General features: G+C 36.9%; 1 protein-coding gene across 1 annotated transcript in view; it reads left to right on the top strand.

Annotated features, from left to right (window-relative positions):
• Positions 1 to 200: 200 nt before the first annotated feature.
• Positions 201 to 16,134, top strand: part of LOC149224475 (disease resistance protein RPV1-like) — a 42,360-nt gene continuing 26,426 nt past the window's right edge. Inside the window, exon 1 of the mRNA XM_089388190.1 lies at positions 201 to 506. Within this exon, the coding sequence (XP_089244316.1) occupies positions 201 to 506 (306 nt within the window). The remainder of the gene's footprint in view (positions 507 to 16,134) is intronic.

Raw genomic sequence — 16,134 nt, forward strand, 5'->3', positions numbered from 1 at the left:
CCAAGGATACCAAGATCAAGTCCTTAGAGAACTTAGTGATTGAATTGGGACACGATCCCAAGGATATAAAAGCTATAGAACAACTTATTAGGAAGAAAAATGATGACATAGTTGCATTGAGGAAACAACTAAAAATACCTCAGCTACAACATCCATAAACATTAGAAGTCCTAGAAGCCCATCAGGGGAATGAAGAACTAATGGACTTGGTCTTGAAATTGAACGATCAACTAAAAGAGACTGAAAAGGAATTGGATGCTTTGATCCAATTAAAACAAGCAGATGTTGCCACAATTTCCAAGAATGTTATCCCCACAGTCTCCACAGCAGTGTCATCCACACTAGCAGCACCTTTGGCACCTACAGCTCAACTTGCAACAACCTTGCTAGCAACAATAGAGTCTACATCGGCAGCAGTTGCATTAGGAGAGAAAGCAGCAGAACTAGTCAAAGCCATGGAAGAGATGTCTATCCACGCTACTGAAATGAACATGTTAAGAGAAAAGGTTGCAAGTTTGGAAATAGACTGCAAAATTGCCCAACTGAAGCAGAAAGAAGAAGCACAAAAGGCCCATAGAATGGGTGAGAGAATAAAAATCCTAGAGAAGGATTTAACACTGGACAAACCACTTGGACAAACCAAGGAAATGTTGTGGGCCAATATCATTAACTCTGTCAATGATATTTGGCCATCAATGCAAGTTATTTTTGAACAAACAAAGCTAGTAAAGATAGCCACAGAAGCTATCCAGAAAGTGAAGGAGGATTTGGGAGATAAGCCAGAGGATGCAAATAAACTCATCCACTTCCTCGAAAAAAAGAATAGATATGAGCTCCAAGAGTTAAATATAGAAGACAGGATTGCTACCATTTTAGAAATAGTGAAGGTCCTTTCGAAATGGAACCTTATGTTTAATTTGGAAGAAAAATGCCACAATATGCAAGTAGCCATTGATAGGTTCATGGCTAAATTCCAGATTTTGAGGGAGAAAGGTCTGCCCAATCCTATGGTTATCAATGAAAATCTCATGACACAATTGGAATATGGTGATAGACTCAGAAAATTGGCTAAGGAACAAGCCAGTTCTTCATCCATAAAATCCCTGCCAACATAAAAAGTGTTATATGATAGATTTGAGAACTTGTTCTTCCTTAAGCATGAGGTAAAACATTCGTTCCTCACCAAGCCCAATTTTGCAAAGTATACTGAAGATGATGAAATCTACAAGAGAAAGGTGAATGTGAAATTACCAGATGCAGGATGGTGGGAGAAAATGATAGATTTACTGTGATAAATTTACAGCAGAAAGTTTTTGCATGGTAAAAATGAAGGCAGCCAGGTAAAACAAGTGAAAACAGGGCAGTAATGTCAAAGAGTATCATAGTTAAAGAGTATCAGTCGAAAGATGAAAGTAAAGAATACTCTAGCGTGAAACTCCACAACTGTGAGTTGGCATAAAGGGCTACAATTCAACAATAAAGGCCAACACAACCATAATAAAAGGGACAACATGAAACAGTTCATTAGCTGTCTCTATCTTCTTGCAAGAAGATATTTGTATTTCCTAGATTAAATCTCAAGTTGTTTTGAGATATTTTGTAATGATTTTTTGTATAAATACTTCACAATTCGAAGTATGTAGGGTGGATTCTTAGACATTTCTATAGTTTTCTTGATCAAAGACTGTAAGCTATTGTATCACTGTTGGACCAACAAGCTAGATTATTGAATAAAGCAAAGACATTTCACTGGATTCATGTGTAGTGCGAAATACAGACAAGTATCTTCTTTTGTGTTGTCACTTTTCTTTAAAAGTTTTTCCATAATCTTAAATGTATCTAAAATCTAAATGCTATAATATGGAATGATATCTTAGAGCTTGATTCACTACACTCTATTTTGACTATTATGCATTTTTTATGTTTTTTGCTCAATTATCTAAGTTAAGGAATTCTTGATTGCTCCTTATTTTAGGTAGTTTCCCTCTGATCTATAGTAGAGGATTCTTAACTACCCTTTTCTCATGATCATCCTCTATTCCTCCTTTTAATCCCGGTTTGAGGATTCTGAACTGCTCTCTCACCCTGGTTAAGATCATTTCACCCATTCGACCTAAAACATGTGCTTCACTCTACTAGCTTGCCCATTGAACACAACCTCTAATGATTTAATCCTAGTCCTACTGCCCTTCTTTGACTCCATAGCCCAATAGCCAGAGACATCATTCTATCGATCTGTTTAAGTATTCCACCATCCAACTTCCAATACAAATCCATAACCACCTGAACTTTAATAACTAGCCTAAAACCTCAGCAAACAAAGCTGACATACATAGAGAGAGCCCTCTCTGGCTCATAGGTTGGCTAGAGCCTATACTTAAAAGATTGGTTTGTGGTTACCTCAGTATTTTCCTTCTTCTAATAATTTCTAAGGAAAAATTCTGAGTGATAACAGGTAGTATTATTCTTTGCTTTAGATAATTGCATTAACAAACTTTTCACAATTTTATATTGGATTCACCCCATATAATCATAACAATAGTAACAACTATGTAGAAAGAAAAATAACATCAGCTGTGTAGTGGAATAATAAAAGGAGCATTAGAAGAAAAGCATGCACAAATACATACACCAAGAGTTGGTGAGAGACTAAGGAAAAACTCCACAAGGGGGAAAACCCTTTCAAATTCTTCTTCTTATTATATTGTCATAAAATGTTCAGCTAAGAGATAGTACAAAAATATAATTCACTAATCACAATATTATCCAACAAAAACAATGAAACAAAGAGCCCAATATAGATATATGAATGAGAACATAATTTCCAAGCATGTGGTCAGCAGTCAAAGTCTGCATTCAACTATCCAAAATACCCTAAGTTCCAGCCGCGCAAAGCTAGTTACCCTACATTCATCTACAACACTTTAGTGACAGGGAACACACTATATGCATGTGGCTACAACCGAGATTTCCTTGTTCCAACCGTGTGGATACAGACCAAAACCTTACCTCACATGTGTGAGCTTAGGCCTTGGAATTTTGGAGCTATATGAACCAATTTTCCACGAAACAACTTGAAGCCTTTGCGAGCAAATCCAAAGAAGGGAGAATTAGAATTATTTACGGTGATCACGATCAAATGAGGTTCACTTGAATTGTATTTATAAGAATCCAAGGGTGACAAATTTATCTTTAAAATCAACATGTACTTTTGTGCACATGTGGGTTTCCATATTAAAAATACATTTTTCCTTAACCGAATTAAAGTCTTCGAAGGGCTTTGGCGTGTCTTTCTTGATGGGGAAGGTTTTTCGAAGGAGATAATTTGTCCCCGAGCTGCTAGACTAATACTCCCTCTCAGCTAGGGATAAATTACTGACTACAACATGTTTTCCATCTCAAATATCAAATCAAATGTCATATTTTCTCATATTTTTTCATATGTTGTAACTCTTGAATCTAAATGAAGAATTTTACATTGTAGGGGAGCTCAAGATACCACCCTCTATTCATCAAGAATCCTATGCTACCACGTAGATTCATCGTCATCTGGGAGCCTATGCTACTACACAAAATCACCCTTGGGGAGCCAATCCTACTACCTAGGAAAACTTCTAGCAAGGAGAAAATACTACCCAAGAAAATTTTGAACAGGGAGCCAATGCTACTACCTAAGAAAACTTTTAGTGTGCTGCCAATGCTACAACCAGGGGTGAGTTGATGCTACAACGCAATAAAACTGCCAACGGAGAGCTAATGTTATTACCCGGGAACCCATAGATAATAGGATGGATGCCACTTACCTTATGATGGAAGGATCACACCCATCCTATTTCATGGTGATAATAGGAGGGATACCACTTATGATAAATGGTAAGGATCGCGCCTATCCTATTTTCTATTGATCTTCCAAACATGGCCCTAAATGGTCAAGAGGTAGAACATGTGCATCTGTAGCTTGATTTAGATTCCACTTATCATGAATGGTAAGGATTGCACCTAACTAAAGAATCCAACACCCATTGGCCAGATGGGTGGTAAATACATATGCCAACTCAGATATACTCTGTGAAAACTAGAGGTCCCTAAACCCCGGGAGCTCTAAGGATCAATTACTCACCCTAGGAGCTCAAAGAGGGGGGAAGAATGTAGATAACTTTCCTTGATCATCCCCGAACATTACCCAAGAGGGTCACATCCATCAATCCATGCTTCTCTTTGAATATTAGAAACATGTCGAAGTGCTTGTATCTGGTACTGGCTCAAAGAATTCACATAAGAGTTCAATCAGATTGCTTTATGAAATAATTTCGAGTAGCACTCATTTGTTTTCCAATTCACATGGGACATCAATCAAATACTATGTTAAAGAAAATACATATGATAAAAAGGATACCTTATTCATCGTTTCCTCATCTCATAGAGGCAAAAACCACAAGCCTAAGCTTGTCTCATATGACAACGTTGTCTTAACAAAGATATCTTTGTCCTAGCTATAAATGAGATTCTCGTCCAATTGCATCCCAATATTTTTGTCTCAATATACCAATGTTCTATCAAGAACCCACTTAAGAAGTTGTCCAAAGTGCTTCTTTAACAAAATTTCCTCATAGCTAGCCATGCCAGCAAAAGTGTACTGTACCTCGACCACGCTTAAACCTATGGACTTCTATTTCCTGCTTATCGAAGATATCATGGGAGATACTAAGCTAAAGTAGCACCTTGATGTGCTCTTTTTGTCAATAATTTTTCCAACCCAGTCATCATTGTTTTATCCATGTATTCTCACATCTCTCGAAGTATATCTCAAACCAAGATTGATCATCTCATGCAAATATCCTAGAATGCACTTGGTAGCAACCTAATGTGCATGAAGGGACTTAGTCATAAATTGACTAAGTGTTCACTGCGAAGCATATATATGTGCCCAAATTAATTATTGATACTTAGAAGGGTTAGTCAAGATGAGTCTCGTAGCACCTCTTCATAAGTTCTTGAAATTCATCTCCATCAAAGTGGCAACAAATTTGCATTATGTCATTCCAAATCCCTACAATAACTTTACAATATACTTTCCTTGAGAATGGAAAATATCTTGAGGTCTCTGCCAAACTTGTTATCCTAGAAAGTAATGCATCATCATCTCAAAGTCAAATGCCAACACCCTCTTACTCTCAATCATTAGAGGCTCTCTACCTATCAAGAACATAGCATTAACATATAAAATGAAAATCAAATGCATACCTTAGACCACCTAGAAGTAGGTGTTGGAGTCACCATTGCTTCTTATAAATCCAAGTTTCACCAGGTAACTATCAATATAGGCATACTAGGTTTGAGGAGCTTTCTACAAACTATATAATTATTTACTCTACCTATAAATGTGAATCTTCTTGTCCTATGCTTCAAATCCCTGAGGTTATTCAACATCTAATTCCTCATGTAATAATCCATGAAGGAATGTCGTCTTTACATCCATCTAGTGAAGAGTCGATCTTTGACTAGAAACAAGGGAAACAGTGGATCTAATAGTAGTATAGTCGCAACGAGAGAAAATATGTCATCATAGACATCTCGCTCCTTCTATGAGGAACTACATGCCAGAAATCTCGCTTTATACTTCACAAAACTTCTATCAGCTTTGTGCTTGACTTTGAATAGTCATTTTTTGAAGTTACAAAAGACTTTACCTTATCTCTTGGACCAACAACTCATACATCATTCCTCACAACTGATTCATATTCTTCAACCATCACATCCTTCAAAACTTATTTTGTCACATGTTACTGAAAGGTAGAAGGGTTGGTGAGAATCATGGAGCTTATTTCTACATTGTATCTCAGGTATTGACATGGCTTCTTTCCTTCTCTAAAGAACCTTTTTGGTAGGAAAATATGTCTCGACATCTTGTAATGTATCATGATGTCACTATGTTCTCTTCCTAATAGGAGGATCACTTGAAGTAAGATCGAAGGGGTCCATAGGGTCATCAATGAGCTTCTAGCATATAAAATTACTTTATAAGGACATACCTTCAACACTAGATGATCATGTACTCATGTCCATAATCATTTCTTCATTCTTCAATCAAGGACTTCTAATCATGCAATGCAAATAATAATAGATTTTGGGATCTGATGGAGATTCTCTCCCTATCTCTCATCTATACAATTATTCTTTACCATATATCACGTCAAGGGATTCCTATGTCCAAACAAGAAACGTACACTAGGAGGATTTATTGTAATACCACCACATACCAACCTAGAGATCACTAGGACTATAGAAGCATGGATGACTCCAGCTTTCTTCACCTAAACGATGAGGAATTTGTCTATCTCCACCCTTACATCAATCCCACCTTTACCAATCCAATGATTCCTGGGCCTTGTAATTTTTCCTTAAATAACCTCACTCAATTTTGAAACAATCCAGAAATCTAGCTCAACCATGTAAGAGAAACCCCATCAGAACATGGCTATCCATAAATGGAAAGGCAAGGATGAAAACCATTGTTGCACCTAGAAAAACCCATGCCAGTGATAACAAAAGAACCAAATACACACATGCATGTACCATGCATGGAAAAACTAGCAGGTGCATCATACATGCAACTCCATACCTATAGGTAATCTCATTGTATCCACTTAATCCAACTCTTCCTTGTGTGATCATTTCCTTCCTTTGCGTTCCTTGTCCTTCCTTTCCCTTTATTTTTCTCCGATTTTAGAGTGCTTCAAGAATTATTTAAGTGTGCAAGAGTATGGGAGAGTAGAGAGAATAAACAGAGCTCGAAGCTAAAACTAACAAAATTTTATCACACAGACGAGTGGTTATGAACTGATCCTCAGAAGAATTTTTGTCAATGAGCCCTCTATTTTCTTCAACTTCCATTATTTGCCTTCATTTTCATATACACATGAAACCTATTACCTTTCACCTTCATTTTCTCCTAATTTCCTTTATTTTCATAAACAAAATGCCAACTAATGCCACTTACCTTTTTAAATTATTTGTCGTTGATTTTCTCAATTTCCCCTTAGCCATAACAAACTAAATGATCACGTGCTAGGATCTTTTGCCCAAACATCAACTTGGAATACATGTCCCATGAGCTTGCTATTATTTTTCCTTTATTAAATTTATTACATGGATTTTTAACCCAAGGTTGTTACACTTTGTGTAGGATGTATTGAAGAGAGCACTTATTTCAACCATGGGCTTTTGGAGTAATTGTTGTAGCTTAGTACTTCAAAGATATAGCCTTGTACCTACATTGTATATCATTATTATCAAATGTGTTACTTGCCAAGTGTCTTGGTGCATTAGTAGCCTCTTACATGTGGCAAGGAGGAATATGCAGTAGTAAAGGCCTTGTGAAACGATTTGGAGAGTTGATTGTTAATGTTTCTTAAGGTATTATTATTCTTTGCTTTAGATAATTGCATTAACAAACTTTTCACCATTTTATATTAGGTTCACCCCATCTAATCATAACAATAGTAACAACTATGTAGAAGGAAAAATAACATCAGCTTTGTAGTGGAATAAAAAAGGGAGAATCATAAGAAAATCATGCACAAATACATACACCAAGAGTTGGTCAGAGACCAGGGGAAAACTCCACAAGCGGGAAAACCCTTTCAAATTCTTCTTCTTATTAGATTTTCATAAAATGTTCAACTGAGAGATAGTACAACAATATAATTCACTAATCACAATATTATCCAACAAAAACAATGAAACAAAGAGCCAAATATAGATATATGAATGAGAACATAATTTCCAAGAATGTGGTCAACAGTCAAAGTCCTCATTCAACTATCAAAAATACCCTAAGTTCCAGCCACATAGAGCTAGTTGCCATGCATTCAACTACAACACTTCAACAAGAGGGAACACACTATAAGCATGTGGCTACAATTGAGATTTCCCTATTCTAACCCTGTGGATACAGACCAAAACTTTACCTCACATGTGTGAGGTTAGGCCTTGGAATTTCGAACCTATATGAACCAATTTTCCACGAACCAAATTGAACCCTGTGTGAGAAAATCCAAAAAAGGGAGAAGAAGAATTATTTATGGTGATCATGATCAAATGAGGTTCACTTGATCTATAAGAATCCAAGGGTGGCCAATTTCTCTTTAAAATCAACCTGTACTTTTGTGCACATGTGGGTTTCCATATTAAAAATACATTTTTCCTTAACCAAATTAAAGTCGTCCAAGGGCTAGGATGTGTCTTTATTGATGAGAAATATTTTCCAAAGGAGGGAATTTGTCCCCGAGCTGCTAGAATAATACTCCCTCTCAGCTAGGAAAAATTATCAACTGTGACATGTGTTCCATCTCAAAGATCAAATCAAATGTCATATTTTCTCATATTTTCTCATATGTTGAAACTCTTAAATCTAAAAGAAAAATTTTACATTGTAGGGGAGCTCAAGATACCACCCTCTATTCATCGAGAATCATATGCTACCACGTAGACTAGTCATCATTGGGGAGCCTATGCTACTACTCAAAATCACCCGTGAGTGGCCAATCCTACTACCTAGGAAAACTTCCAGCAAGGAGCGAATGGTACTACCCAAGAAAATTTCCAACGGGGAGTTAATGTTACTACCTAAGAAAACGTTCAACGCGGTGCCAATGCTACAACCTGGGGTGAGTTGACACTACAACCCAATAAAACTGCCAGCAGAGAGCTAATGTTATTACCCGGGAACCCACAGACAATAGGATGAATGCCACTTACTTTATGAGGGAACGGTCACGCCCATCCTATTTATTGGTGATATTAGGAGGGATACCACTTACGATAAATGGTAAGGATCATGCCTATACTATTATCTATTGATCTTCCAAACATGACCCTAAATACTCAAGTGGTAGAACATGTGCATCTCTAGCTTTAGTGAGATGCCACTTATGATGAATGGTAAGTATTTCAGCTAACTCAAGAATCCAACAACCATTGGCCAGATGGGTGGGAAATATAGATGCCAACTCAGATATACTGTATCAAAACTAGAGGTCCCTCAAACCTGGGAGCCCTAAGACTCAATTACTCACCCTAGCAACTCAAAGAGGGTGGAGGAGCGTAGCTAAGTTTCCTTCATCATCCCAGAACATTACCCAAGAGGTTCACATCCATCAATCCATGCTTCTCTTTTAATATTAGAAACATATCAAAGTGCTTGTACCCCGTACTAGCTTAAGCAATTCATAGAAGAGTTCGATCAGATTGCTTTATGAAATACTTTCGAGTAGCACTCATTTGTTTTCCAGTTCACATGGGACATCAATTAAATATTATATTAGGGAAAATACATATCGTAAAAAGGATACCTTATTCGTTGTTTCCTCCTCTCATAGAGGCAACAACCACAAGCCTAATCTTGTCTCATATGACAACATTTTCTTAGTGAAGATATATTTGTCCTATATATAAATGAGATTCTCGTTGAATTTCATCCCAATAATCTTGTCTCAATATATCAATGTTCTATCAAGAATGTGCTCAAGAAGTTGTCCAAAGTGCTTCCTTAATGGAATTACCTCATAACTAGCCATGCCAACAACAGTGTACTCTACCTTGACCATGCTTAAAGCTATGGACTTCTATTTCCTGCTCATCCAAGATATCATGGGACATCCTAAGCTAAAGTGGCACCCTGATGTGCTCTTGTTGTCAATAATATTTCCAAACCAGTCATTATTGGTTTATCCATGTAGTCTCACATCTCCTGAAGTATATCTCAAACCAAGATTGATCATTTGATAAAAGTATCTCAAAATGTGCTTGGTAGCAACCCGACATGCATGAAGGGGCTTAGTCATAAATTGACTATGTGTTCAGTGCAAAGCATATATATGTGCCAAAATTAATTACAGATACTTAGAAGGGTTAGTCAAGATGAGTCTAGTAGCATCTCTTCATAACTTCTTGAAATTCATCTCCACCAAAGTGGATACAGATTTGAATTTTGTCATTCCAAATCCTTCCAATAACTTTACAATCTACTTTCCTTGAGAAAGGAAGACATCTCTAGGTCTTTGCCAAACTTCTTATCCTAGAAAGTAATGCATCTTCATCACAAAGTCAAATGCAAACACCCTCTTACACTTAATCATTAGAGGCTCTCTACCTATGAAGGACACAGTGTTAACATATAAAATGAAAATCAAAGGCATACCTTAGACCACCTTGAAGTAGGGCTTGAAGTGAACAATTCTATTTATAAATCCAAGCTTCACCAGGTATCTATTAATATAGGCATACCAAGTTTGGGGAGCTTTCTTCAAACTACATAATTCTTTATTCTACTTGTAAATGTGAATCTTCTTGCCCTATGCTTCAAATCCTTGAGTTTTTTCAACATCTAATTCTTGATGTAGTATTCCATGAAGGAATGTCATCTTTACATCCATCTAGTGAACAGTCCATCCTTGACTAGAAACAAGGGAAATAATTGATCTAATAATAGTATAGTCGCAACGAGAGAAAATATGTCATCATAGAATTCTCCCTCTTTCTATGAGGAACCTCAGGCCACAAATCTTTCTTTATACTTCACAATACTTCTGTTAGCTCCATGCTTGACTTTGAATAGTCATATTTTGAAGTTACGAAAGACTTTTCCTTGTGTCTTGGAACAACATATTGCTGGGTGCAGGAATTGTCCTTAAGCAAACTCCTCAACACTTAATTGTCAACCCAAGGGTTTCATAAACTTAGAGAAATATCACAGGAAATGCCAGAAATGGCATGAAGTTTTCCTATCCCTAATCCTACTTCTTAAAGGAAATGCTTTGTAGAATCAGACAGAAAACAATCAGAAAGGTAATTAACACCAAAGCAACTCTAGTGCTGGAATGTAAAAGAAAATTTGCATGTAAATCATGTAAAGAAATTCCACACAATGGAAATAACCTTAAATGATGAAATGAAATGCTATGTTCACCTTCAGATGGATGGCTAATAGTCTGACAAGTGGGCCCTTACAGAATTCTGTCTTCCTTCTGATCTTGCTTCCACACAAACAACGTGTCCTTGCATTGTTACAATCTACTTGCACTAGTGCAAGTATAGTATCTTTGTGTAAAAGTATATGTGACCTCCCTTATGTCTTAGTGAAGGTGCTCTAAGCCTAAGGGCTTAAAGCACTCTGTTTCTATGACAAGAGACTAGCTCTTGCACCAAAGCAAAGCTTCCTTCACCTAGATTCCAAATTACTTTCAAAAAGACTCAAAGATGTGCTTGAAAATAATTTCAACTCTAAATGAAATTCTGAATTTAATTATATGTGAAAAAGGAAATTCTTCAACTCATTAAACCTTGGAAAGGAAATAAACTTCATGAAATAAAAGCACTTCAAAAGAATCAAACAATAGTCTAAGTGTTTAGAATGTGTTATCTAACTTTATTAATCCATTCAAGTATGCTTATGTTCTTTTCAAGTAGAATATGTTTATGATGATCTTATGCAACTTCTTCTAGATCCTCTTAAAGATGTACCTTTTAATACTGAAGACAATTACTAAATCAACAATTCATTCACTTGCATAATAACTGGAAATAATATGCAGAGAAGTGTTTCACTATTCACTACAATAGAATGTTTAAACCAAAGTGCAACATCATGCATTGGTGTAGGAAAGAGTTCTCTGCAGGATCTGATCAAAACGAGTTAAAATAGAGATTGAGAATAAAATAATTGCAGGAAAGATATCTCATAAACAAAGTAAGTAAAACTAACTCTCAAACCATGGATCAGTTTCACATGTTAGCTACAAACGGTATTTTAAATCAAAACATGAAAGATAAGGATTAATACTATAACATCACACAACTACAAACAAAATATCCAAACCTTCTTTCTGAATAATGAAAGTGAGAGCTATAAATGAGCTAGGTCAGCTGGGCCCTAGCCAACCAGCTCATTCCCCTTCTAAGGAATGAAAAATCTCAGTACTTCTCAAGATACATCAAAGATAAACTAGACATTGTGTATGCAAATCATGGAAATTCTCTTGTATTACTTGATTCGGTAAATATATATGACAGAGCAGTCCAGTCCTAGAGCTGAGGCAATAACCAGATTACATAAACAAAATTACAATCAATGGTTCTCTACCAGCCTCCTCCTACCTATATCTATATTATATATATCCTTTTGGCTCTAGCCGTTTTCACTAATTATAGACATTTCTTGTTCAGGCCTTTCAGTCGAACAGACTTAGAAATTGAAATTACAAACTTGGCCAGCAGTTATAATACACATGAATCTCACTTAGTCGTAGCCTAACTTTGGAAAACATTCCCTCATTGCGCACCACCTGTTATCCTGCTTCAGTTCATCAACAATTAAACTAAGAGTCAAGGATCGAGACCCATCCTCATGGAATATTTAGCTTCTTGGAAATCTCAGAGAATCTTCCTGGCGGTGGAGGAATCTACTTGCACTAGTCATACTCATTCATAATTAATACTGAGTTCAATGATTACTCTAGGAAATTAATATGAGTTACAAGAGATATGTAAGTAGGCATGAAATCCATACAAAATGATTAATAAAGTGCTGAAATAAATCTTAATATAAAATATGAGCATGTGCATGAATGGGTAACTATCTTGTGCTAGTGTAGGAAGGAAGATTCTTTTATTGAGATAAAACAGAGGTTGATTTTGATGGAAATAGGGTAGAAAATAGGGCATTTTAGGATACCAACATCTTCCCATCCCTAAGCTATTGTGTGTCCTCACACAACATTTACCTCTGTAAAATACCTTCAAAAATGAATGGCCAACTCCTCAATCCTGAACTTCAATGTTTATTCCTATCATTACTATTTTTGGCTTCTTGTCTCGGGGTTTTCGTAGCTGGTTAGTCAGCTTCTTGAGGCATCTATAGAATTTGGAAGCCCAATAATTCCATACCTTTACTTGTTGCTTTTTCCACTTTACTTCTGCAAGTAACTCCACCTCGCTCTGTTTCTGCCAACTCTCCTCTTTCATGACCTGGTTCAAAGCCTCCAGGTCATGGAATTGTTGCTTCAAATCTACTATTCTGCTATTGATGAAAAGAGTTAAGGGTGATGTGCTAAGATCTTTGGGTGTGAATGTATTTTATACCACAGACTCTAAACAAGTCCCATCATCATCAAGGTCAAGGCTGTCGAAAGCCTACTTTATGACATCACCGAGGGTTTCTATACTCAAGGTTTTCTCATTATTGAGGGTTTTGATGCCCTTACCAATTTTTGTGCCTTGTGAACTCAATTCCTTGAGGCTCTTAACACCTTGTTCTCCTAGTTTCTTAAGGGATTCAACACCTTGCCTTTCCAAATTAGTAGGAGTTTTGGTTCCTCGCTCTTCTACAACTACAGGGACTTTAGTACCCTATCCTTCGAACAACGCAGGGTCTTCAATATGCTGGACTTCAAAAATCAGAGAATCTTCAGTACCCTACCTTCTAAAATCGCATCGTTTTTAGTACCCTAACCCTTGAAATCATTAAGGGTTTCTATGTCTAGTTCATTGAAATTATCAAAACCCTTTGCATGTTGTTCCTCTTTGTTCTCTTCTTCTTGCACTTCACCAATATGCGGTGTCGACGTCCTCTTTCATCTCTTTAGCTTGCTAACAAATGTTGACAATAAGACGTTGTCTTCTGCATTTTCCTCATCTTCCACAGTGTGTGCCACTGCATCTGCAAGCATCGAGAGATTATGAATTGTGGAGGAACTTTGGGGTGTTTCATCGATTACGATTGGATAACTCGACTGGTTCATCCCTTGGGTGACAGTTTTTCTCCTCACCAAGGCTCTAGTCTTCCTCTTCTTTGCTGCAGGTGGAGTGTTCTCAACAACCCTCTTCTCTACTTACCTGTACTAGTGTTAGCAGACTCTTCTGCAACTCTTGCTCAGAATTCTTTCAGAAACGCTCCCCTTGTTATCCCCTTTTCTTCTAACTTTTTCTTGACCAGAATTGTAATAAGCTCATGATGGTAGAGCTTGTTTGCAACCCATCTTACACTGCTACGCTGCACGTTTTTTTCCATCTTATTAAGGCTTCTGAGCATGAAGTGAGGAAAATTAATCAATTTTCCTACCTCGAAATGAAACAGCAATCGAAGGTGGTATACAAATGCCAAGGTATAGCGTCCTTCTCCAGTTACAAACTTTCGCAATATAAATAGTAAATCTCACCACTTCTCAACCATGGCAGTCCGCGGAAGTCCCTTTCTCCAATAAACCTTAATTTTATTATTGACCAAAAACCAGTGCCAACGCTTCTTCGCGAGCCGCCTTTTTTAGACCAGCACTCCCCTATAAGTGGCAAGCCTGTGGCTTGTGCAATGAACTCCTCTGTAATTTTGAATTCTAAGGACCAAACCCTGACTCCACATTCTTTGAATGTTCTTGCAAACTCTAATGCCACTGCCATGTCGAACCCATCAAACTTCTGCAAGAATTGTCGGAACCCAGATTCTTGTAATAATGCAAGACTGTTCATGTACTCGGTCGTTTGTTCAATTTCCTACAAAGACAACAGTTCATTCCTCATAGGCACCATTTCAAACCACACTCCACTTTGCTCTGTTCACACCCTCGAAGGAATTTCTGAGCAACTCAAATGTTCACCTAGGGTTTTATGCTGGAGGTTCATCACCCTCCGCCATTTCAGACCCACTCACCCAGCTATGATGGAACAAACCCCCCACATTAGGTATTTCTTCGTGTCAGCCCGCTATTGGTGAATCATGATGATTGGATGTAATGGAGGTATAGGCAGTGGTGGCGCAACGGCTATAATGATCAGATTAAGGGTAAGCTAAGAATGGCTAGGCAGTGTGGAATCATTTCAAGGAGGGTGTGCAAGTTAGTGGACAATAGTACCATCCCACAGTCAGCGTCATAATTCAATCAGACATACTTCAACATTTATTAAAAAGATTAGATTCAAAACCTTACACACTTTGTACTTTAAATACTTGTTCCTAGACTAGTAAATAATGAAACAAAGCATCAATTAAAACATGGAATGAGATAACATATTAACACATGTGCAGGGAAGCACAGGTCCATAAATTTCCCTGATAAACCACTCCAGGATTGTGTAAATTGCTTTCACAGTCAACTGTGTTTCTGCACCAAACCTGCTTGCGCTGCGATGTGCTTGCACGACACTATGCTCGCATTGCGATGTGCTTGCACTAGAGAATTTTACCAAATAGAGAATCTGATAGGACATAATTCTGTAGATGGACTTAAAAAAAATTGCCTCATTATACAAGAAAAAATTATTCGCCATCCTTTGCTGTTTCTTGAACATACCATCTCGATTGACTGCATCAAATTCTGCAATCAATTTATGAGGAAATAAAGAAGTGGGAAAGGGGTAAAAAAAAATTAGAATGAGAAGGAATATTATAGTAGGGATTTCAGAAACAATATCGCTAAGAGGGATAAACAAAATAGGATGTGGAAAAAATTCAAGGGAAAATAGGGATTTTACGAAATCAGGTAAGGGTAGTTTCTTGGAAGAAAGAGGAAGGTAATTCATTGCGAAATTTAGAAAAGAAATAGTGGGAAATTTCGAAATGGGAAATATAAGAAAGGCAATCTTTTTACCTTGAAATCTGCCTGCACTTTTGCGGGAAAAATCACTGCAACAGGAAGTAAGAGTTTACTTGGATAAAAATGTCCATGCTAGTTACCCCAAACTTGGGTAAGTGCTCGGTTTCGTGAACTTGGTTCTTCTTGGTGGCAACCAGTATATCTAAAAATCAAGTAACATTCCATTTTTATTAGAATTTCAATCTTCCTACTAGCATCCTGGTTTTCAAGTCGATCTTTCTGCAATCATGTCAGTGAACTCATTTTCATAATTACAGGAATTTTTTTCTTTTCATACTTTTTATTTTTGTCATTTTTTTCTTTTTATTTTCTTTGATTTTTTTTTTTTTTAATAAGTACAAGAAGGAACCAATTCTTCAACAAATTGGTGTTACCACCTACCAACTCCTTTTCAAATGGTTGTTGGACTTGCTGCATAAAATCTCCTTTAATAAGGGGCTGAAAGTATACCTTCAGTCTATGCCAGTTTACCAAGAAAACAAAATTC

Source organism: Pinus tabuliformis, chromosome Q (genome assembly GCF_031772625.1).
Source record: "Pinus tabuliformis cultivar Carrire ecotype Pingquan chromosome Q, CPIR1, whole genome shotgun sequence".
Lineage (NCBI taxonomy): Eukaryota > Viridiplantae > Streptophyta > Pinopsida > Pinales > Pinaceae > Pinus > Pinus tabuliformis.